Genomic DNA, 26,399 nt, shown 5'->3' on the forward strand with positions numbered 1-26,399 from the left:
ACCAAACAAGCAAGACAGTCGCTTATTGCACGTATAACGTTATTATATAATCTGGTATAAGAGTCTAGTGTATGTGTATGTATACACACATGATGCATTCGTGATCAATTATCAATGCCATAGTTAAGTCATTTCATACTGCGATCAGGTAAAAAGCATTCGTTGCCACTGATTTCTACTCTAGTACAATGATTTATCACACGCACAAGCAGTAACATTTATGCCTGCTAACCACAAAACTCAAATACTGGCCGCAAGAGAGCGCCCACATCTGTTTGTATTTGTCGAGGTGGATGTGTCAGGTAAAAAGAAAAAGCTGTTTGGGCAGCTTTCTATTCCTCAAGGCACATAAAACAAATTTAAAAGTTAGTTATTTGGTCCTTTCTAAGTTCCGCACATAACTACAGGCAAGGCTTAAAGTTAACTTTATGAACTACTGCAGGTGCAGTTGAAATACCTTTTGCTTGTGTCTAAATAGAACACTAAGTTAACAGTGACTTTTAAATTTAGTTGCTCAGAAAAGCGAGACGTACATTTATTCAAGAAAGTTTTAATGGCATATCGGTCAAGCAGAATCTTATCTGGTTTAGTATTTTTCCCGTACAAACTGTTTTTGTACAGAAAAGTAAATGATATATAAAGTTAAGTTGCAGGATGAGAAAACGCGAAATCACCAGATCGGGGGAAATTAGTGTATCACATTAGGAAACAAAATAGTTGTAAAATATCTGTGAAAAATAGTATACATACGACAAAGAAAGTAGAATCAACAAAAAAAGATTAGTCCGCAAAATTGGTAATAAGCTACTCTTAATTAACAAAGTTCCTAATTTAATCTCAAATCTATAAAATGAAATTACTCATGAACTGAATATTCGGATCATGTGCAACACCATAGAAAACAGGTTGAATCATAAGATGAATGGAATATAATCTATGGATTTCAGAGCAAGATAATCCGTGAGTTACGATGTTTAGTTTTATGCAGCCTGGAGAAACATTTTATAATATGAGAAGTTGTGTATCATAATTTTGGAAAATAGATAATCAGTGACATATGTATTACATTTATTGTTGCATGAGGATAACAAATAATTCATAATACGAACATTTGGATAATGAATATACGAATGTAGGAAGTAATATAATCCATAAGGCATGTTGTTAATATTTCATTCCGCTTGGGGAAATAACACTTCGTTAAATAACTAGTTGGATAATGTATGAATTTCGAAAGTTGGATAATATACGAATTTCGAAAGTTGGATAATGTAAAAATCTCGAAAGTAAGATAACTTACAAGCCGTACATGTATTAATTTAGTAAGCTGTTTTGGTAAGTAAGATAATTTATAAGATGATTAGTAAGTTGAGATAATATTTTAGGAAGTCAAGTAATTGATAAGGTAAGCAATAACTTATACGGGTATTTTAATAGGTAGAATGGAATGAATCTAGTTTTTAAGTTATCCAACTCTAACGTTACTTATTCAGGTTGAAGTGATCCTTGATATTTGATTAATTCCGATATAAAACGTTTTGGATAGGTTACTCATCCCTAAAGCAGTGACAATATCAGAGAGAAACCGAGAGGTAAAGGACGCTACTTTAAATATATCTTTGACGCGTCAAAGATTTTCACTAAAAGTTGTATCTCATAAAATACCATGTCTTGAGTAACCAGGCATCTGTAGACAAGAGATCTCCTACATGCAAAACATTTTTCAATCTACAGTCAGTTCTGTTACCTTTGTGGGGTTACCATGGTAAATTTAAGTTTAATAAAACATGAAACATTTTCCAGAAACGTAATCCTACTTTATTTTTTTTAAATTAATCTTTTATGGCTCTCTTCTTATCTTTTTGAAATAAAAACTTTAACCCCCCCCCCAAAAAAAAAAAAATTCAACTGCCACTCTTCAACCACACTTTTAAAAGTGGATACTGTAGTAGTCTTTGTTTGTAGTAAAGCTCAAAGTTACATAATGGGTTATCTGTAATCTGCCCAACACGGGTATCGAAATTTGGTTTCCAACGTTGTAAGTCTACAGACATACCATTGTACTACCGGGTGACAGCAGTTTTTGTGCTTCACTATGTTAAGTGTCTCAGGATGTAATAAAATATTAATAAAAGTCTGTGTTAATAAACTAGTTTCTCATACATATATATGTATATATATAAATCATTTTGGAATAAAAGCTACTGTCATTGTCTTCCTGTAAAAAAAAAAAAGTCCAAATGACGAAAATATTTTATTTGTCTTACGTGTTATCCAGTCTTTTGTATTATAATATAATGTATAAAATCTCGCCGCCGTTTAGATATTAGTTCATTTCATAGAAATTTCCTTGCTAGTCAAACTGTCGAAAGAAGCCTTCACCGTTTACAAGATTTTTAACACTGCTTATTATAAAATCATTTATAATATAATGTATAAAATCTCGCCGCCGTTTAGATATTAGTTCATTTCATAGAAATTTCCTTGCTAGTCAAACTGTCAAAAGAAGCCTTCACCGTTTACAAGATTTTTAACACTGCTTATTATAAAATCATTTATAATATAATGTATAAAATCTCGCCGCCGTTTAGATATTAGTTCATTTCATAGAAATTTCCTTGCTAGTCAAACTGTCGAAAGAAGCCTTCACCGTTTACAAGATTTTTAACACTGCTTATTATAAAATCATTTATAATATAATGTATAAAATCTCGCCGCCGTTTAGATATTAGTTCATTTCATAGAAATTTCCTTGCTAGTCAAACTGTCGAAAGAAGCCTTCACCGTTTACAAGATTTTTAACACTGCTTATTATAAAATCATTTATAATATAATGTATAAAATCTCGCCGCCGTTTAGATATTAGTTCATTTCATAGAAATTTCCTTGCTAGTCAAACTGTCGAAAGAAGCCTTCACCGTTTACAAGATTTTTAACACTGCTTATTATAAAATCATTTATAATATAATGTATAAAATCTCGCCGCCGTTTAGATATTAGTTCATTTCATAGAAATTTCCTTGCTAGTCAAACTGTCGAAAGAAGCCTTCACCGTTTACAAGATTTTTAACACTGCTTAAAATCTCGTTCGCCTTTTTTGACAACAGCGTGGTTAGTCCAGGCTGTGTAATGGAAAAATGTATCCGTCTATAGAAGCAGGGGTGATGGACGAGTAGATAGGAAAAAGTTCTCGGATTCCAATGCAGTCAGACTCGATGCTGCCTAATACTGACGTTGCTTACAACTGCTGCCCCGCATGCACGCATCTCGGCCTGCCACTGACTGGCTGTCATCTATTTCCCCTTTGGATCTCCCTCCCGACGCGCGTTAGCTATACCAGCTACACCGCCCAACTAACAGTCAGTTGAGTTCTTGTGAGCAAGCTGTCACGTGCTGATCCTGTTGATGCAACGTTTCGTCTCTCCGCGGGCATGTTTCGTTCTATGTAATGTTATTTGCAAAGCCTAAACGGTTCAATCAAGATAAAAATTATTGATTAATTGCTTGGTAACTGGATAGTCTCGGTTCATTTCACTATAACTGTAAACGTTTAAAAGTCCAACCAACTTTCCATACTGATTTTGACTGTTCGTTCCCAGACCGAAATATTTTTATGGATTGCTTACTCAGAAGCACACCTGTGTGAATTCGTTAGGCCTCTTCGGAGTGCATTGAATGTTTACTCTGACACGGACACTCTAGACATTCTAAACTTAAATAATCACGTGTAAGGTCTGTATGTTTAAATTTAGTTTTTGATATGACTTAACATTTTTCCAAACATTCAATGAATGACTAGCTTCGTGTGAATACGTGGCACTTCTGTAACACTTGTGGACAGTTTGGCGAAGGTAGAACACTGTTAGCTCTGTTGCCATTATGACAAGCCAGCGACAAAAAGGGATAATTTTTCTCGGGTTGTTCTTCTTGTTTTGGTCGGTGGTGCTTGGAGGAGACTACTCGGCAGACGAGCTTGAAGACGGTAGGTGAAGATGTGCAATAGACTATTAGTTGTTCCTTTTGATTTATTTCGAAGCTTCAGTACGAATTTTATTGTTTTCAGAATAATATATTGAACCGTAAAGTTGTGCGCTTACGAATAATACATGCAAAATGAGTTCAGTTACGAGGGTTATGTTTTAAAGTATAATTAAAAATTGTTGTTTTATGGTAACGCCATAAAACTATTGCTAATGTCTATAATCCATACAGCAAATTCAGAGAGATGGATTCTGTATGACAGTCTACTCGATTAGTTTTCTTGGTTAAATGATCCAATTGAGACTTGCGAAGATCGAATCGTATACTCGTGTGGACACTAGTTAGAGAAGGCTCTTTAAGTAAACTATAACCATGAAATTGTCCCCACCTCCAAATGAGCACAAATTTGCAAATCGCCTGAAATCGTTTGGATTCAATCACACTACCTTATACGTTTTGTTCGTATTTCTTTGAAAATATATAGAAATTGAATTTAGGGCCAACTTAACGCTGCCTCCTTCCCAACCGAGGTTAAAATTAATACTTTTGATAATGCTAATGTTAGTGTTTGCATATCTATACTCTTTTTGTAGTACTAACACTTTTTTTATTAGTGTTTTGTAAGATACATTATTTGACATAAAGTCTTCTATATTATACAGATTAAGGTAATTATAAAAAATAATGTTTTAATAAATACTTTATAAATGCATAATATATAAGAGACACTAACAGCACCTTTTTTCATGGTAATTGTATATTTCTGTATTTAATTGTGTATTATAATACTTCGTTTGTGCCCTGAAAATTTGTTTTCGTTGATATGTAACACGTTGTATGTGTATGCATGTCCTCTTGTTTTGCATATGAAAGTAACCTTATATTTAAAAAAAACTGCAGTCTGTTTTAAATATTGGTTTTGTATCATATGCAATTATTTTAATAATTACTTAATTTAAATGTCAAAGTAATAATACTAATAATAACAGTCTTGAAATTAACAAACTTTGAACAAAATCTATTACGTTAATTACAACAATTATTTTTCATCAGTAGAAAAAAATACAAATAAAACTTAAGGGACAACAAAAAGACTGCAGATCGGATGATAAACCAGTGGCATTATCAAAGATATTAATTTTGAGGTACAGCGTACCCAAATTTCGGATGTATTTGTTTTAAAGGCGTACAAATAAAAATTAGATACAAGTGAAATCTGACAAGTTAGAGTGCTTGCACATTCATATTCATCTCAGATAGAAGTTTTACCTCACAAACATTGCTAATCTGAGTACTTGTATATTCCTTGAAATTAATAATACTAATCTATTGAAAAGACGGGTGAGAGCCATTTGGCTGGTGAGGAAGTTTGAAAGGAAAGTGACACGTTTCAGTTTTCAGACTACAAAAAGAACAACTGCACAGTCTTTGTTGGAAAAGAATTCCTTAGTATCGTCACACAAGAAAACAATTCCCTCACGGCCACGTGATTTGGATAAGATCAGAAGTCCTTTTGTCAACTTCCTACGGGGGCACGCCTTCGTCGTTTTTGTTCCGCTCGCGCTCGACAGTTCAAAAACCTCCCCCTTTATACTTAAGGTATTTCTACAACGAGCACATGAACAAGTGTTAAGTTTGTTTATGTTTGTGTGTTCCCGCTGACGATTCAGTTCATCTTACAAAGACGAATAAGTAAGTACACAGCACTCACTTTGGATGGTGACAAAATCGCTTCCGTCTCTATCTCGATGTCTTGGCACGAGATAGTGCAACAATAAATCTTGTGGCCCTCGAAATAATTTTCGGGAGTGAACATTTCTTGCCATTGGAAATTAGAGGCCTACATAAAAAATAATGATGTGAAACTATTTCAAGCTTTTTAATTTGTTTGGGAAATTTCTCATTATCAATCATTTACATGCCTACATGGTCTGAATAAACTCGATTTAGTCTTTGAACACATGTTCTTCAAATTTAGTGTCATTATCTCAAGTTTAGTAATGTAACGTAGCTTAACAGCTGTCAAACTTTATGGCATAAGATGGGCCCGTCATGGCCAGGTGGTTAAGGCGCTCGACTCGTAATCCGAGGGTGGCAGGTTCGAATCCTCGTCACACCAAGCATGCTCGCCCTTTCAGCCGTGGGAGCGTTATACTGTGACGGTCAAACCCCACTGCTCGTTGGTAAAGGAGTAGCCCGAGAGTTGGCGCCGGGTGGTGATAACTAGCTGCCTTCCATTTTGGTCTTATACTGCTCAATTAGGGACGGCTAGCGCAGATAGCCCTCGTGTAGCTTTGTGCGAATTTCAAAAACAAACAAACAAAGCATACGATATTTCGATTCGACTTTTTTTAAATCTAGAAGTAATATAATACAGTTTAAGAAGTGGACAGCAGTAGGTTCACGGATTTAAAACACTAAAATCCGGCGTTCAATTCTCCGTGACGGACACGGCAGACAGCCTAATTTGCCTTTGCTCTAAAACAAACAAATAGTAGTGTGTCATTGTGGTGCTTTTCTGAAACACTGTCAACATTAAGAAAAAAAGCAAAATACCTTATAGTTTCTGTTCAAATGAAAAATGTAGTTACAATCTTCGTACCTCAATAATGAAATGTAAATATTAAACTTAAACAGTTTTTCTTTCTGCTGGTTTTGTGAATAATGGGAATCCAGCTTATACCACTCGAGACTCTCTGGGGAACAAAAACAGGTCGTGATGGAAAATCTCCTAAATTTTTGTGTTGCTAGCAAGCCGGGCTAGACCTGGGGTTAAGGCGGGTCACAGGCTGAAACTGAGCTGCTGTTTCAGTCGACGAAGTACGTCTGACATCTTGGGGGACGAGTTAGTCCACATCTGCACCGCGTGCCCGGCCAAGTCCCTGGGGCTCACGCGGTAGATATGATGGTTTCCCATAGCGAGCAACTTGAGTTTAACTATGTGGGGAAGAAATAATGATGGCACGAAGGATTCACGAGCTTCAGAGGAGGAGGTGGAGTTGAAAATGACGACATAGCAACAGCCAGCCGAACCACGATGTGTGTGTGTGTTTCTTGTGAAAACCCTTGTTTATCACGTTAGTGATTTGTGAAATGAAGGTGGGAAGGGAACCTATACCCTTTTTCTTTGCACTTACTGGAGGGTAAGTCACCCTATAATTACAATATCTAGCTATTGCCGATTTATAAAGTATCGGTGTTTTTTTCACAGCTAACAAAATGAATTGTTTTGAAAGATCTGCGCAGATCAAGTACATTCCACAACTATAAATAAATAATTCATCATATTTAGATGTCATACTTTAGAGATGCGTTATTTAAAGTAAGCTGGTCCAAGTAGTGTATTTGTTTATATGTAAAAACGGCTCGTTTGGGTTGAGAAAATTTTCATGTAGAGGAGCGAACAATGTTTTGACCTTCTTCGAAAATTTTCTCAACCCAAACGAGCCGTTTTTACATATATATTTTTCTCTACGAGTGGGTTTTCTCGTCATCACTGATTAGTATATTTGTTTGTTTTGTAATTATTCACATAGGGCTATATGTGTTCTGCCCACCTAGGGTACCGAAACCCGATTTATAGCACTTAAAATTTGCAAATATACCACTGTGCCACCGGGGGACTGTAAGCTATATAGTTAAGATACACATTTAATCTGTAAAACATTGGGGAATTTTTAAATCCTTAAGCAGTGATTTTGAATACCCTTCAGTAGATTTTTCGATAGGGATAAAATATTTGTCAAATTTGTCTCTTTCTGTCATTAAATTTTTCTGATAAATTAAAATAAATAAATAAATACTTGTTTACCAAAGCCTAACAAGCGGTTATATTATAGTAGTGTTAAACATCTTTCTCGAGCTGGCGAACCATGATCATAATTTATTATACTTGTTATCAGGCACAAGTATTAGACCCATTTCAGTTGTCTAAAACAGCATTTTTATCTTGGCCACTAGTGATTTTCAACACTTGGAATAATGTATAGTGATGGTATTTCAACCACACTCTGTTCGCCACACCCATCGCCGACGACGCCTTTCGCTCAGTCCAGAAGTCATCAGGCCAACTGGGGCATAACAACCAGTGTGGTCTGAACACTACTTATGTAAACCATTTCTTATTGTGCTTGTTTCGTCGGGTAGGCCTTATGAGCACTGAACTGAACGAAATATGTAGTCGGCAATGGATCAATGGCGGTAATAAAGACAAGTGTAAAAAATACAGAAGTAAAAAAAGGCAAAGTAAACTTACACAAACAGGTAAAGAAGCCCTATACTTTAGGAATGACATAAACTTATAAATTCTGAAATAAGCGTTTTGGGTTTTTTATTGTCACAAGCGTGCGTAAGTCCTGCATGACAACGAAAATTACACGAATCGGTTAAAAAAAGTAAAACTAACTTATAATTGTTCTTGTTCAAAACGCTTTTCGACTTTTTTTTTCCTATTTTTAAAATTAATTTTGTCTAACTTTTTCCATTTATTTGTCTTTTTACGTTGTTGTTTTTTACACTTGTCTTTATTAGCTAGATTCGTAATGGATATGGTAAACATAGTGCAGTTAGGATACTATTACTATACACGCGTCTAATTCTTGAATGTCTCTAAGGAACTAGTTAAAGAATGCAGTGTTAAAAACAAAATAGGCCTAATATTAATGTCTGATGACAGGTACAACTAAATTCTGGCTACCACCTTATTACCATGTCATCACAGGATAATACACTATTATGAACAGTAACTTTTCAATACGAAGAGGCTACACGAATACGAGTACCAGTGTTACATCTTATCGTGGCAAATATTTTGATTGTTAATGTAGGATAACATCGCTGATTATTTACCTGAATAAAGTAAACATGATGATCAACAGAAATGATAAAAAGTCTGTCAGACACTAAACGTGTTACTAACTTCGCATCGTAAAGTAAATTTTGATCTCACTCGTCTACTGTCAATCAAACAAGTGCCATGTTGAAACATCGCTCAATAAATTATACATCAGGAAGCTTATAACTTCCCGTTTAACGGTTGTCGCACAGCGGTTACATCTAACGACGGGAGTTTCCACATAGCCTAACTCGTGTAAACCATACTTACCACGTCATAGGATGGTAGTGAACGTACTGCATTGGTTTTACCTTGATTTTACCTTCGGATCATTTTACTTATGAATCTATAGTATTATAAAAGTTACACAAATTCAGCGAAATCAGTGACGACATCTCGTTTATTTAAGCTGTGTTTTTCATGTTTCGTATGTTTGTTTTGAATTTCGCGCAAAGTGACACGAGGGATATCGGCGCTAGCCGTCCCTAATTTAGCAGTGTAAGGCTATAGGGAAGGCAGCTAGTCATCACCACCCACCGCCAACTCTTGGGCTATTCTTTTACCGACGAATAGTGAGATTGACCGTCACATTATAATGCCCCCACAGCTGAAAAGGCGAGCATGTTTGGTGCGACGGGGATTCGAACCTACGACTCTCAGATTACGAGTCGAACGCCTTTATCCACCCGGCCATCCCGGGCCGTCTTTTCATGTTTCATGATATTATGAATACATTTAAGTTCTAAGCCTGATTTTTTAAGAACTGGTGGAAGACTATCTTGAAAGACTTCTGAATATTCAACAGAATTTATGTTAGATCACTGTACTACATTTTATGTTATACTCACTGATGGATCAAGGGGTACAGACCCCCTTTTCCAGTAGAGAAAAAAAAAGGATAAAATTAAATAGAATTCAGAATAAAAGTAGTGATGTAAGTGGTTTTAAAAAAAGCTATTTATCCATTTTTAGGGATTATTTACATTAGCATTTCTGTATGGACCTACAGCAATATAGGTCCATGCTCTCAGTTGTAGTAGAAAGTTATTGGTCTTTTGGACTTCTTACTGCTAATCTGCAAAAATCAGTGGAAAGTGTTAGGAATTGATCTTATACTTCAAAAAAGGCGAGAATCTAAATATTAAAATCTCGTGCTCATGAGGAATTTAGCTCTCCTTGAAGGACTTCATATTTCAGTTGGCTTTCCCAATCGTAAATGCGTGTTTTTTTTGTATTCCTCCAGTTATGACCAATGAAAGTGAGCGTATTGCATGCATTAAATAATAATAAAACAAATTCATGACTAAATGTAATTTTATATGAAGGAATCTTCCTGACAGCTTCTCCTGAGTAAATGTAATTTTATATGAAGGAATCATTCTGACAGCTTCTCCTGAGTAAATGTAATTTTATATGAAGGAATCTTCCTGACAGCTTCTCCTGAGTAAATGTAATTTTATATGAAGGAATCTTCCTGACAGCTTCTCCTGAGTAAATGTAATTTTATATGAAGGAATAATCCTGACAGCTTCTCCTGAGTAAATGTAATTAATTTTATAAGAAGGAATCTTCCTGACAGCTTCTTCTGAGTAAAAGTAATTTTATATGAAGGAATCTTCTTGATAGCTTCTCCTGAGTAAATATAATTTTATTTCTATCCCTGAATAGTTTACCAATATCTATTCATTTGGCCTCAACGTTTGGAAAATTATAAATTCATCCTGGTATTATATTTGAACCGTAAATTTGTGATAAGGTGTAGTTTTGTTAAATCATAATGTATATGATAATTTATTATATTAAATTTTTATACGTATGTGTGTGTATGTGTTCATAACTGTAATTTCTCTATTAGTGTTACTATAATGACTCTGTGGTAATCATTTTAAGTGTAAGACTAGAGGGAAGGCAGCTAGTCATCACAACCCAACGCCAACTATTGAGCTGCTCTTTTACCAACGAATAGTGGGATTGACCGTCACATTATAACGCCCCCACGGCTAAAATGGCGAGCATGTTTCGTGCGATCGAGATTCGAACCCGCGACCCTCGGATTACGAGTCGAACGCCTTAACACATTTGGCCATGCCGAGCCCTTTTAAAAGGGCTCCTTTTTTCCTTTTAAAGGAAAACAAATTATTTCCTCACGTAAAATATTTTATCCTCACAGAAATAGTGTGCTTAAAACATCATGTTAATTATTTTTATTGCAGTTATAAGAGATGTATAAAATCATTTCTTGAATAGGTGCTGGTACCCAACACCTAACCCGCTTTCATCACTTTAATAAACGGGATATAAGACTCTAAAACAATAATTAACTCTTAAACTTAGAGGTAAGTGGCAACTGCGTTTAGTCAAATACGTGGATAATAAAGCATCGTTTCTAATGCAATTCAAAAATAATATTTACTATTCAGTACAACTCTGTCTGCGATAAAATGAATTTGTTTCTGGTCATTTATTTGAGTCGTCGTTTCAAAACTTTTGAGTTAGAAACTCATCTTTCATATGTATCGTGTAGGATTTTCTTATGAGTTCTATTCACATCTTGGTAGAATACCGTTACCTGGTGGGGACTTTTTCTGGATCGTGTCCATTGTTTGGAAAATAGTTTTCTCCGGATTGTGTTAATTGCTTGATGGTGTACTTTTCTTACGTCTTAGTCGTTGTTTAATGAAGACATGTAACAAGTCAGAAATCGATCCAAATTATAGGACTTTCCTCCCAACCAGAAAAAAGAGAATGTAAGGTCCATAATTATTCATAATCACAAAATGTGTAGAAATGATATTTTGGTGATTTTTTACTTCATTGTAAAGATATATTGGGTTTTAACTGAAAGAGGTCGCTCTAGTAGACTGTCTTTTGACTCTTCATCTTGACTCCACCACTAAGAGTTTTATTTCGAGAAAATTGACTGAAAAAAACAAATAATAAACACAAAGAAATACATCTAAATTATAACTTTTTTATATAAATGTGAAAACTGCTTGTCGCATGTCTCGAATAAGGCCAGTGTTTTCTATAGCCAACCTCAGGTATAGTATTGATTGCGAGGATATACTCGTTGTAACTGTTTACGTCACCTGATAATGCTCTATATAGAACGTCGGAAAGAAAATCGATGCTGATCGCTATTACTAGAATACTTATTAGTCAATATGAGCTAAGGTCAGATCAATTTTGCTAGGATAGTTATATTCCACTACTTACTGAAGTCTCTTTATTATCATTAGAATATATCATATAAAATTATCCGACTTGCTGAAACTGGAACCATTGTACCATTTACTGCTATAGACTAATGATGTCTGATCATTATAAGTGGAATACTCGATTTCACTCACTCGACATGGCCACGTGGTTATGGCGATCGGCTCATAATCTGAGGGTTGTGGGTTGGAATCTCTTGCTCGCTCTTTCATTTGGGGGAACGTTATAATGTAACTGGGAATCCCATTGATGTTGGTAAAAAAGTAGCCCAAAGGTTAGTAGTGGCTGGTGATGGCTAACTGCCTGCCTTCTAACCTTATATTACTAAATTAGCGACGGATTGTAGCCATCACGTAATTTTGCGCGAAATTCAAAACAAGCATTTTCTACAATCTCCGAGCTGGTCTCTACAATTAGAATACGTGTTACCTTGTAGCGCAACCAAATCTCTTGTCATTATTTATAAAACCTCTTGAACTGAACGTTGTAAGGTTCGATCACTTTCAGCGGTATAAATATCCATCATTCGTCAGACAAGTTTTATTAAATTTCACAAACTAGTGAGAAGAATTGGTCATTACAAAATAGTAAACATATTGCGACAGGGCAGAAAAAAAAAAGAAATCACTGATATTTCCCAGTTGAAATTCAATTGTTTCCGATGTCAATCTGGAAATGATTTGTGCCATATTACCCTTGGTCATCGCTGCCTATATTTCATGCTAATCTTTTTTGTTTTTTTGGCTCCAAGTAGCTGTTTTGTTCCAATTAAGCACAAATCTACACAATGATCTGTCTTTGCTCTGCTTACACGGATATCGAAACCCGGTTTCTAGTGTTATAAGTCTGCAGGCAATTGGAGTAAAGTAGTGCTTTAAAGTGCGAAACCAAAATAAGGTGTGTTTTTTATAAGTAATACCCTTATTAAACAGCTTTAATGTCTTTTGGAAAAGTTACCAGATCTTTCCTGTCAAACTGAGAACACGTGGACAGGACTAGGTTAGCATGTTTCTCCGTCAATACAACTGGATCGTTTTGCACTTGACACGTATGATAGCATGGAAGACTTCGAGATCTTTAAAATTTGTTTGAAAATTTCAAATTACCAGAAATTTCACTCTTTTCACCCTTTAGTTATTGTTTTGTCTGTCTTATACATTTTTAAATTGTTTGAAGATGTACTCGAAAGTTAAGCTAAAGAAATTGAAAAGAGCCTGCTGTATAAGCTTAAATGCAAAGATATGTTAGAGTTTATTAATATCGAAATTTTTATTTCAATCTTTTATCATTACAACTTCTTATTGCTGTTAAGAGATGGCGACTGCTGTATTTTTATTTGTATTTTCAAGTTTTTTTATAAACTACTTTCTCTTTTTACAACAATGAGGACTATATCCTTTGGAGAAATTACATATCTTTTCCTGTATACATCATAAGCTAAGTCATAAATATATATTTAATGTTTTAATAGTTGTTTACAACATAGTGTCAAGTTCAACTGCTTACCCTTCTCTGTTTTTTAATCAAAACATTCTAATCAGGCACATGGTTACTACTGTCTATGTAGGTATGGCTCGGATTGTTCATGGAAATGGTATTTTGAATATCTCCTCAACAGTCCATCAGAACTCTACAACACTCTACAATAATACCTTTTATAATTATATCTATATAATGATTGAGTCACAGGTTCTGAGAATGTATGTAAATATTACAGTAAAAATATGAATTTCTTGTTCTTCTTTCTTCTGTTTCTTTTTTTTACACGATAACTCAAAAACCAAAACACTGGAGTCAACTAAATTCAACAAGGTAACATAATTTCAAACGGAATATCTGTTTTTGTAAGCATTATTAATTAGTAATAATTTTTTAAATCTAGTATAAACTACCCCTTGAAGTAAGTTTTCTTACAAACATAATGTTTTCCTCCAAAACCTTAAGTGCAGGATGAAATATGGAGTGCAACCTCATCGTATTTAGAACGTGGTTATAAATACAACATTCCTATGTCTACTGAAGCACTGCATTAAAAGAACAAGCAAACAAGTAGAGAAAAACTTTTCAAAATAAATGTAAAGATGGCGAATAAATATCTTTCAAAAACAATGAAAACAGGATGGTAACGATGGTGTTTGCATCATCCTTACGTTCTGGCATAGACAATAATTAACATAAGCAATATACATATAACTGTTCAATTACAGTTTGTTTTAATTTGTCCTATTTTTATCTGTTGACTTTCTACTGCACTGTGTGCTTATCATATTATCTAGTGATGATTTGAATGCAATTCGTACTTTCTTGTTCGCATTGTTTTTGAGCAATCGTTATTAGCCATCCCTACATTTAGTTCCTACTTTGAAGTTATTTACTTTACTATATAATTAAATAGTGACTTTAATATAATTTTGATCATCAAATACCAAGTATGTTTGCAATCTAAATTAATTTATTTTCACGTTTTATAAAAATAGAGGAACAAACGTTGAATAATAAGGCGGAAATGTTTTATTTCCTATAATTTCACTGGATAAAAGCTTCAGCAGATGTCGCTCATTTACATTAACAAACGAAGTAATAAAGCGTATTCGAGAGTAACGAATCGCGTCTGGCGAGAATGAGTTTTTGTTGTTATTGTTTTATGCAGATTGTATTCACATAACATCGCATCCCAAATTTGTTTAAATTATATGCCTGGAAGCAAAATAACAGTGAGAGCCGAATATACAATATAAATATCTATTCTACAACAAAAGTGCGAAATCTTTATATTCGTGTTGTAGGTAATTCATAGTTAAGAGTTTGATTTCTTCAAAATCATGACAAATTTCTATTCAAAGCTATTTTTAGCCTTCTCAGTTAAATGCGTTTTAAATTCGTTATAACATAATTGCAATTATAACTTAGTACAATTAATAAACAATCATGCGAAAATTAATTTAACGAACAGCGTTTTAATTAATACATATATATTATTGACCACTTATGTAAGTATCTAATATTAATTATCTTATATTAACAAGAGGTTTTGTTTTCTAATTTGCTTTTCATTCATTCTGCTGTTTCCTCGAAGTTATGAATAGTTATTAAAGTGGAGTGCTCCAATTTGACTTCAGTTCGGATATCTGATTGCTCTACAGCCATACACGAGTTTGATTTTCACAAATAAGCTATTGCATTCTCTCTGCACTGCTGTAGTGTTTGGGTGTGTAAAGTAGGCCTGCATGGGTAAAGACCCGCGTATTAGTTTTGAGAGTAAATAACTTGTTGTTTTGCCACATCCAGTATTTTGTATTCAAGGACAATTACGTTCTTAGTACCGCATAATCATTTTCAGCTGAATCCGCATAGAATATAATAAACCTTAGTTCATTAATTGAAATGTTATGCCATCATTTACTTGTCATTCGAAATAAAGTATAGCACTAAGTGATTGTTTTGTGTGTGTAATATGTATATAAACAGTCTGTTCAAAGGCTACATAAATATGTATACAAACTTTATCAAACCACTCGAATGTAACTGAAATAACCGGTCAAAAACACCAGGGCTGTACAAAATAAATTAGGCCCGGCATGGCCAGGCGTGTTAAGGCGTGCGACTCGTAATCTGAGGGTCGCGAGTTCGCATCCCGGTTGCGCCAAACATGCTCGCCCTTTCTGCCGTGGGGCGTTATATCGTTACGGTCAATCCCACTATTCGTTGGTAAAAGAGTAGCCCAAAAGTTGGCGGTGGGTGGTGATGACTAGCTGCCTTCCTTCTAGTCTTACACTGCTAAATTAGGGACGGCTAGCACAGATAGCCCTCGAGTAGCTTTGTGGGAAATTCGAAAACAAACAAAATAAATTAGATCTTAAAGTACGCGCTAAAGTCATTGAAACGTGGATTACTGAACGACGTATCTGCAAACACACATCGTGTAACCACCAGCTTGCTTTACATGAAAGTAAATTTGACATTCAGTTCAAATTTACGAATAACTGCTATTGTTCATCCCACCGATGATCTATATCCGAAGTAACATTAAAAGCTTACAATCAGTTGTGGGAAAACAGGAATCACTTGGAATGAGATATCCTGAAAATAACGTTTCACCCCTAATAATATCAAATGACTTGAAAAGTCAGCACATTAATGCCCAAGATGACTAGAGTTATATGTGTGTGTATATTTATATATACTCCTTGATAATAAAAGGAAAAGGAATTCACCCCTGTTTAAAACTCTGTTTCTAAAACTAAACTCCTAAACTAATTTAAGCCAAAATGGTAATGCATACATATTGATAAACAGAAATACATATATATAATATATGTTCTGTTTTGTGGCGATAGAAATTGATATTTCGAATACTGTATTGATTGAATTTAGATGTACAAGTTCTCAAGGAAAAAAGAAAATATTGGAAGCGATTTATAATGACGAATGTTATTAATAAATCATTATAGACTGTTCGTTTAAATAGTCCTGTCGCAACTGCAACACTCATAAAAGATTGAGTATTATTTTGACCAGATAAATATTTTAAAGAACGTAAATGTCAGAAATAGCTACACTTACTTAATGGATTGTTTCTTTTTTGTTGTCTTTTTTTTTGGAATTTCGCGCAAAGCTACACGAGGGCTATCTGTGCTAGCCGTCCCTAATTTAGCAGTGTAAGACTAGAGGGAAAGCAACTAGTCATCACCACCCAGCACCAACTCTTGGGCTACTCTTTTACCAACGAATAGTGGATTGACCGTAGCATTATAATGCTCCCACGGCTGAAAGGGCGAGCATATTTGTTGTGATCGGGATTCGAACCCGCGGCCCTCAAATTACGAGTTCAGTGCCTAAACCCACCTAGCCATGGTGATTCTGCTAAATGGAACTTGTAATTCACAGTATCATATTTTATCACAGTTGAACAGTCTCACGTGCATGAAGAGTTGGAATGCGAGTTTAAGATTTGTCATAATTCATCAAGCTGTAATTGCAGTTACGTGTGTACTTCTCTTCTCTTTAAAATAACATGATAATATTATATGTTAAGTGCAATAAATGTGTATTTTGTTGCACTTGCTAGTTTTTAGATAATCCCATAAACATGTACTCGAGAGTACTTGTGCTAGCCCTGATAGAGTGAAGGTAACTAGTCAGCTGTATTTACCAACAACTCTTGTCTTATTGAGAGGTGGATATTTTTTTTCTTGTAATTAAGCATAAAGCTACACAATAGGCCATATATGTGCTCTGCCCACCACGGGTATCGAAACCCGAATTATAACGATGTAGAACATGCAAACATACCTCTGTGTTTGATCTGGTATGGTCAGGTGGTTAGGGCGCTCTACTCGTAATCTGAGAGCCACGGGTTCGAATCCTCGTCGCACCAAACATGCTTGCTCTTTCAGCTGTGAAGGCATTATCATGTGACGGTCAATCCCACTATTCGTTGGTAAAAGAGTAGCCCAAGAGTTGGCAGTGGGTGATGGTGACTAGTTGCATTCCCTCTAATCTTACATTGCTAAATTAGAGACGGCTAGCAGATGTAACTCTCGTGTAGTTATGCGCGAAATTCAAAACAAACAAACAAAGAAACCTCTGTGCCACTGGGAGGCTCTGATAATGGAATTCGACTGTCACTTTTGTAACACACCATAGCCCCAAAGTACGAAACGCCTGAATCATGCTCAGTTCTATTTCTTGGGCATCTGCAAAGAACAAAAGGAAGCATTCGCCCTCCAGAAAATAAGAAACGTAATTCTTTCTTTATCCATTCAGCATATGTCTATGGTTATTTTTTTTTATTCACTTCACAGTTTCACACTACTCTTACTCACCCTGAAAAAATTCCTGCGGACGCTCTTCCTTCTAATTTCCTTCTAATTTATTAAATATTTGCGGTAAAAAATAACTTAATGCACAGCCAAATTTAAAAATATATCATTCTTCTGTTAAACCAAAATTTAAAGCACGTTTTTCTTCAAAACAAAGTTAGAAATCTCAGTAGTTTCAGTTAAACAGGTTCTATTTCTCTTTTTTAAAGAATTATATTTCAATTTTACTACTGCACTAACTGTAAACTGATGGCAGTGTCAGAGATTCGGATGTTATTATAAACGAAAAACTACTATGTGTTACAGAAACTTTCTGTTTTCAATAAATTCAGCACGTTTGAAAGTTGTTTTATAAAATGTATTGCTGCTAAGAATGAAGTTTGCAAAGATAAAAAGATTGAGAGCCGCTGTCTTTTACCTGACAATAGTTAAGCTAATTGGGGTCAGTATTTGTTAAAAAGATGAACTAACACTGGTAACTTTTAGTTTAGTTAGGGCGGAACTTTACCGTACTTAATACTATCAGTAAATAAACTTATAATGTTATTTATTCTATGACCTGACGTTAGACCTTTTTAAAAACTTTGATAAGCTTTCAATACGTTATTATGCAAAATGTCTACTGAACCATACGGCCCGGGATGGCCAGATGATTAAGGCACTCGACTCGTAATCGGAGGGTCGCGGGTTCGAATCCCCGTCGCAACAAACATGCTCCCCCTTTCAGCCGTGGGGTGCGACTCGTAATCTGAGGGTCGCGGGTTCGCATCCCCGTCGCGCCAAACATGCTCGCCCTTTCAGCCGTGGGGCGTTAAAATGTGACGGTCAAGAGTTGACAGTGGGTGGTGATGACTAGCTGTCTTCCCTCTAGTCTTACAATGCTAAATTAGGGATGGCTAGCACAGATAGGCCTCGAGTAGCTTTGTGCGAAATTCAAAAAATAAACAAACAAACAGCCGTGGGGGCATTATAATGTTACGGTCAATCTTAGTATTCGTTAGTTAAAAGTAGCCCAAGAGTTGGCGGTGGGTGGCGATGACGACTAGCTGTCTTCCTTCTAGTCTTCCATTGCTAAATTAGGGACGGCTACCACAGATAACCCTCGTGTAACTTTGTGCTTAATTGAAAAACAAACAAACTAAAATACAGTCACATCCACCTGTTGTTTACGCATTTTCAGAACAGATAAATATTACAATAGATTAACAGTAGTGTTCAATAACACCAAATAAAAACACAACATTAGTTTATAGATACAACGATAAATGTACAGGATTGCTTCAAGTGTAAAAATGTTTAAAATCTGAGAATTTATGCAGTAGTTTCTAATATTACCTTTAAGCAAGCTTCTTACTTGTATCCAAACTAAAAATATAACCTAATAACTAGAGGAGTTAATTATATATTCTGTTCAATATATCTTACTTAAATTGTTGGAAGTGTTTGTATGAAGCCTTGCTACGATTTGGCATAATGTTTAGTTTCATTATATCGACTGGAAAACACATAATGCGAAACAATTTGTGCATTAGTTGTAGTTAACGCCATGTGAATTTAAAAATACATGCTAGACCTCTTGCATATTTGTAACGTCTTTCCAACAGTGATGTTGAATGGATGAAATATTGTGGTTTAATAGCATCATAAGACTTAAGCATTTCGATTTCATTTGTGTTGTTGTCTACTGACGTGACTGTTGACAGTTGTAGCTCTTAGTTTGCTGGGTTGTTTTTTTTTGTGTGGGGGGGGGTGAGAAGAAATACAAGAGTAAACTATGTGCTCACACAAGGTTTAAAATATACAGCAGTTGCTCAGTTCTCTAATATCAAAAGAACAGCAGTGACACAAACGTGTATGTTTACTTAACGTGCTGTTTAAAAGACACGTGAATTCGTTGTGGTGATGTGTTACTTTAACTTGTTTTGCTGCTATAAATACTCGTGTGTAGTGTGTCACCAAATGCTTTAATTGGTTTAGCTGAAATTATATTATTGGAAATTGCTTTCAGACTAATTTTTTAATGCTGGAACATTCGAATATAGTTTTAATATGTTTTCTTCTTCTTCTAAGAATGTGTAACTTTACTGTAGAAATAAACGTCTTGTTTATTTCCTTGACGTATGAAAGCTCTGCACCTCCCAGCCGCATCGCTGTCCGCCATCTCTGTTGTTATTGGCAACGATATTATACAGTGTATGGACTAAATTTAAACGATCTGCGGACGTTTTTTGGTTCTGGTGAAGTGCAAAGCATATTCTTGTTTTTGTTATTCTTGTTTTTGTTGGCGATGATAAAAGCTAAGAAGGTTTTCAAACGACCCTTATGGTTTCACAAACACTGGGAGGTATTTTACTAATGGAAAGAAACACATGGTATAGTTACATTTTCATTTTTTAACGTAAATGGAATAGTCGCACATGTTTAGTGTGTGTGTGTGTGTGTGTTATTTTTCAATTTTGTTTTTTGTTTTTGTAGAATGTGTCCTAACGAAGAGGCTATCGTTATATTGAGCTTGTAATTTGTTTACCTAAAACCACATGTCCTCTTAAAAAGAAATTCCGTCCAATCATCTATCTACTGTTCACCTGCCATTTTCCATAAAGCTCCTAGAATTTAAACTAAACTAATAAAAAATACTATTAACATTTTGCTTGAAAAACTGTATACAGAACAGTGCATACAAAACACTTCTGCATAAATCCGAATTTACCACATAGCGTCATCAAAAGCGCTATTCTGTATTCGCTGTATACTTTGTAAGTCAATTTTGTAAACTTTTTTTACGCGAGTTACTACAAACACACATTTCTTCAATATCGGTATCGAGAGAACAAACATTCAGAGAAACTATCTAATCGTTGACGTATGAGAACGCAATAAATAATACACACTGCATGTATACAGTTTATTAAGTTTATTATTTTGGTTAAACAACAGTTATGTTCTTAACGTCCAAAAACTACCAAAATAACTATACATATTTTTTTAAATATCAAAAAGAGTACTTATTATGTTTGTTTTTGAATTTCGCGCAAAGCTACACGAGGGCTATCTGCATTAGCCGTCCCTAATTTAGCAGTGTAAGACTAGAGGGAGGACTAGAGGCAGCTAGTTATCACCACCCACCGCCAACTCTTGGGCTACTCTTTTACCAACGAATAGTGGGATTAACCATACATTATAACATCCCCACGGCTGAAAGGGCGAGCAAGTTTGGTGTGTGAAGGAGATTCAAACTCGCGACCCTCGGATTACGAATTGAGTGCCTTAACCACCAGGCCATGCCGGGCCTACTTATTATGCTACACATTTTTCACAGGTTGTATAAAGCTACCACTATAAAACAATATATTTTTAAGAACTAAAAATAAATTACCATAAAACCACAAAATGTGTATCTAATTAAATAATTGCAACATTTTGGTGTATAAATTTGTTTATTTCTATTATTAATATGTCTTCTATAAACAATTATGTACTACAAAAATTAAATACACTTATAAGAACGTACGGTTATAAAACATTCCCAGCAACCAATTAGCAACCGTCATAGAATTTACCACGATGAAGACAAACTTCACGTTCAACAACTACAACTATATACAAACAAATGGCCTAAGTATGGACAATCCAGTATCACCAGTTCTAGCCAATATTTTTATGACACAAGTTGAAACACAAGCAATTAACACAGCATTACATCCACCACTGTACTGGTACAGGTATGTAAACAACACGATTGCGGGATTCACATCTACAGAACACACACTTAATTTTTTTCAGTTACATTAACTTTATACATCCCAACATCAACTTCACATGTGAACAAGAAGAGCGCAATCAAATATCATTTCTTAACCTCAAAATTACAAGAACTAACACACAATTTAAAACAGAAATCCACCGAAAAATCACCCACACGGGACTATACATTCCTTGGGACTCAACTCATGAAACAAAACAAAAACTCAACATACTAAGAAACCAAATAAGCACAGCCATAAAACTATGTTCACCAGATAAAATTAACGATGAATTAGACAAAATAAAACAATACTTCATCAACATCAATAAGTTTCCTCCACAAACTGTAGAAAACATTATACACACACACCTAGACAGAAAGCAAAATCAACCAACCAAAGTAAATATATATCACGAATCAATAAATCACGAAACCATATACTGCTGCATACCATATATTCCCGACATCAGCAGAAAAATAACCAACATTTGGCAAAAACTAATAACAAAGTATGGCATTCCAGTTAATACCAAATTTATTCAAAAACCAGGCACAAAAGCTTAGGTCTATACTATGTAAAAATTACACTGACAAACACCGCACCAACATAATTTATAAAATACAATGTGATAACTGTCACGACTTCTATATTGGAGAAACAAGTAGAAAAATGGAAACCAGATTCAAAGAACATAAAAGTCATCTTCACACGTTTTCGAACACTGCAAGTTAAATAAACACAACATTACCATAGAAAACACTCAAATACTAAATAAAGAAACAAACATAAACAAATGCAAAATTAAAGAAGCCTTACTTATACAACAACTTAAGCCCAAAATAAACCAATACAAAGGAACACCTTTATACCTATATTAAAAAATGATATAATAAATAATAATAATAAAATAAATAATATAAAATTATATATTCAAACTTCTAAGCACGCCCTCTACATTCCGACACTCAGTTACACAATCCCTTCCAAACATGTGGTGAGCTTCCGGTCAGTTACCTCTTTCTTTGTGAACCTGACGATGACCGAAGAAGGTCGAAACGTTGTTCGCTCCTCTACGTAAAAAATTTTCTCAACCCAAACGAGCCGTTTTTACATATATATTTATAGAATTCCCTTATTAGATAGGTAGTGGAGAACTGTGTATTAGAGACAGTTGGGTTTTCCTACTTTGTTTCTTCATATACAAAGTATGAAGTAAAGTAAAAGTTAAAACCAAACCTTGACGTTTATAAAGAAATCATCGATTCTTCTCTTACATTCCGGTAATTTACTGGCCGACACTGGTCTTTGTATAAGTTAAGTTAATGATACTGTTATAAAAAATAAAATTGTTTTAATGGGGAGTCTAGCCTGTCTCAAATCTTACGCTTGTCTCCTTTCTCCTGTTATCTTCATAATATAGCACATGGAAAGCAAAGGCATCTATCTTCTTGATCACTCGAATAGTATTTCAAACTGTAATAAGATCACCTCTCAAACATTTCTTTTCTCAAGAGAAAATAAGTTAGCCTATCTTTGTAAGATAACTCTTCCGTCGCAGGAATATTTGTAATGGCTTTACTGAACATTTTCCAATAAGTTATTTTTTGTTATTATTTTAAGTAAGAAGAACAAAACATTACATGGTATTCCAAGTGATTTATTCATTCGACTTTTAATCAATATGTCTAGAAATAAACTATAAAACTTTATTAGTTTTACTACTAGTAATAGGCCTGGCATGGCCAGGTGGGTTAAGGCGTTCGACTCATAATTTAAGGGTCGCGGGTTCGAATCCTCTTCACACCAAACAAGCTCGCACTTTCAGCCGTGAGGGCGTTATAATGTTACGGTCAATCCCACTATTCGTTGGTAAAAGAGTAGCCCAAGAGTTGACGGTGGGTAGTGATGAGAAGCTGCTTTCCTCTAGTATTACACTGCTGAATTAGGGACGGCTAGCACAGATAGCCCTCGTGTAGCTTTGCGCGAAAGTAAAAAAAACAAACAAACAAAATTTGGAAATAGATCAATTTTCAACAATAGCGCTGTGTCAGGGCTGACTGACTAATCTACAATCAATTCATAAGCGAAAATTGTTTAGGGAATTATTTTATTGATTTATATAGGCGAGAATTCTTTATAAAATTATTTCATTGAGCAAATATATAAACCAAACGTTTGCTGTAATCACTCCATTGAGTGGACATTTAAGAATTGTTTTCAAAATTTTTTGTCTAGGTAACTAGACGCCAGCTGTGATATCCGAATATAATGATTCAAAAAGTAATCTGATTTTTGTGTATGTTTTTATGTCATGTAATTTCTAGTTATATTCGTAAATTATATTAGTGCAAGATAAAACTTAATGTGTTTTTTTTGCAACAAAAGCAGCATATCTTTATTAAAACCTTCAGATAAAAGCCTTACCTTATGAAGTGATCTACCAATTCAAAGACCAAACATAGGCAATTTAAATAGGATCAAATGCTTAAAATACATTCTTTGTCTTATTTACATAATGTTGATCTATATTCTAATTTTTTTTTCTCTCTACCTTCAGGGGTGTTTCAATTAGATCCTCTTCCAACAGAGGATCCAGATCCCTCTTCCGCCCCAGTGTTTGTTGAGGAGCCGGAAGATACGTTCGTAGTGAGGAATAAGCCTGCTATTCTCCACTGTAAGGCACGATACGCCCTCTGGGTGTATTTTAAGTGTAACGATGAATCGGCTCATAGACGTCAGCATAGTCACCAGCAGTTTGTGGATCCAATGAATGGGGTGAGACAAGTCGAAGTTTCGGTGGACGTCTCTTGGAAGGAAGTGGAGATTTATAAGGAGTCAGATAAATATGGTTGTGTATGCTTTGCATGGTCATCATCTGGGGAGATAAAAAGCAGACGAGCTGTTGTTACCGTTGCTTGTAAGTCATCAGAAATATACGAAGTAAACATAGTTTGTTTTTCTAACGTGGGCTTAATATAAATATACATGGTATGAAAACCTATTGATTAATACAGCAATAAACATTAAATTTTATATTTGGACTCATACAAATGCAGTCATAACTCAGTGTATTCACTTAAACAATAGATTCCTCAAAGCAACCAAATGTATCTTAATACGAAAGTGCTCTTATGGTAAAGAGATCGAGGAGCATTTATAGAACTGGGGCTTAATTGTAGGAATAAAATTGTTACAGTATTCTATAAAGAACTATCATGGCCTTTAGTGTTAGACTTATTAACCAAGGTTTAATTTTCCCTGATATAATGACCTGGAACTTACAGCTGAAGTATATCGAACCTGTACTGAAAGCAACTAACAACAAAATGTTCTTAAAAATATGGTTTAACCACCATACTCACAAATGTCTCATCAACTGGAGACATTTAGGATGAAATTGACAGACACCAGGAATCCTATAACAACATATTATGCAACACAATTGTTGTAATATATTCCTGTTGCTTGGAAAGCCCTAACTTTTGAATATTGTGGTACTATCGGTTAGTGCGCAAAGCATACAAAGATAATATTAAAAACACACTTAAGCGAAAATAATTAGTTTATGATGCATTTGTATGTCTTCAATTATATAATTTATTTTTTAAAGCTTTTATAATCAATAACTTGATAACAAGTAGGGACATTTTATTTATATGTGTAAAAATGTGTCTGCTTCCAAACTTTCTTGTGTGTGATAAAATAGCCTATAGCATGACGTCATTGTCACAATTAACCCTAAAGGAAAAGTACACTCAGTTGATGTGAGAATTCTCAGGATCACAAGTATATACACAACAAAGATAAGTCAATTATTATTTTGATACGTTTAAATAAGATAACAAATAAGCTTTGACTTTTAAAATTAACCTATACAGTTCGTAACAAGGACATTATTTTGTTTTTATACTACAAGATTAGCTGGTTTAATAGACAGAAACATTTTGAAGTAATTACTCCTAAACACCTCTTTCTTTATTCTTACTTTCAATAATTTGTAAATAATTTTTCAGACTTCTTCCATTAACTTTGTCACCATTAACTTCAAAATATTTCATAGATAAGAGTTACTAACATTCAGAGAATGAAACTGATTTCTCCTTGTTTGGGTAATTGCAATTTGAGGAATTGGAAACAAAGAATAGGTTTACTCTTTTTATGAGGCAATGCCATTTGTTCATTACTGATTATCTATCCCAACAGAAGTTCTTTCTATAAATTTACATTAATTATTCTATACAGACAATATAGATACAAGATAGCCAAATATTTATATTTAGGACAGCTGAGTTTAAATGATTTAGCATCAAGATATCGGCTTGGATTAACTTCCATTAACAGGAATCGGATTTCTAAAAGAAGTTTCTCATTCAGTAAGTTTTCAAAATGGCGAAAATATGAAATAGTAAAACTCTTAACACTCTCTGTAGCCTTTTAGTTTTATTTACGTTTACTTGGATTGAAGCTCCTCCTTTTTTTATTCTTTGGAGAATGAAAGCGAAACCGCTATGGTATGGGTATGAAGAAGCTCATAAACAGAGCTTATAGTTCTATAAGAATAAATATAACTTATAGTTCTCTAGGAATAAAGTAAACAATCCCCCAGAGCTGGCGAAGCCTAAGTTATCTCTGCAATATCTACCAACGTTTGACTTCGTTCTTTAGTTTTGTTTAGTTGGGGAATTCTTTTCAGTGTTTATTCATCCTCCCTTGTGTTGATTAAACACAATTTACTCATCAGAAGACGACGAAACCAGAGGTGGTACCTGTTCACCTTTCTAATCCTCTTACTGAGCCTCT

General features: G+C 34.6%; 1 protein-coding gene across 8 annotated transcripts in view; it reads left to right on the forward strand.

Moving 5' to 3' along the window:
• The window catches only part of LOC143255837 (netrin receptor UNC5C-like), a 247,732-nt gene that overhangs the window by 120,527 nt on the left and 100,806 nt on the right, over positions 1 to 26,399 (forward strand). For 7 of the 8 annotated variants that reach the window (XM_076512153.1, XM_076512145.1, XM_076512146.1 and 4 more), the window contains exon 2: positions 24,157 to 24,516. In XM_076512153.1, the coding sequence (XP_076368268.1) occupies positions 24,157 to 24,516 (360 nt within the window). Of the gene's footprint in view, positions 1 to 3,735; positions 3,983 to 24,156; positions 24,517 to 26,399 lie in introns of those variants that run through there. The other variant, XM_076512148.1, reaches the window with a different exon arrangement.

The sequence above is a fragment of the Tachypleus tridentatus genome, chromosome 7 (genome assembly GCF_004210375.1).
Source record: "Tachypleus tridentatus isolate NWPU-2018 chromosome 7, ASM421037v1, whole genome shotgun sequence".
Taxonomy (NCBI): Eukaryota; Metazoa; Arthropoda; class Merostomata; order Xiphosura; family Limulidae; genus Tachypleus; species Tachypleus tridentatus.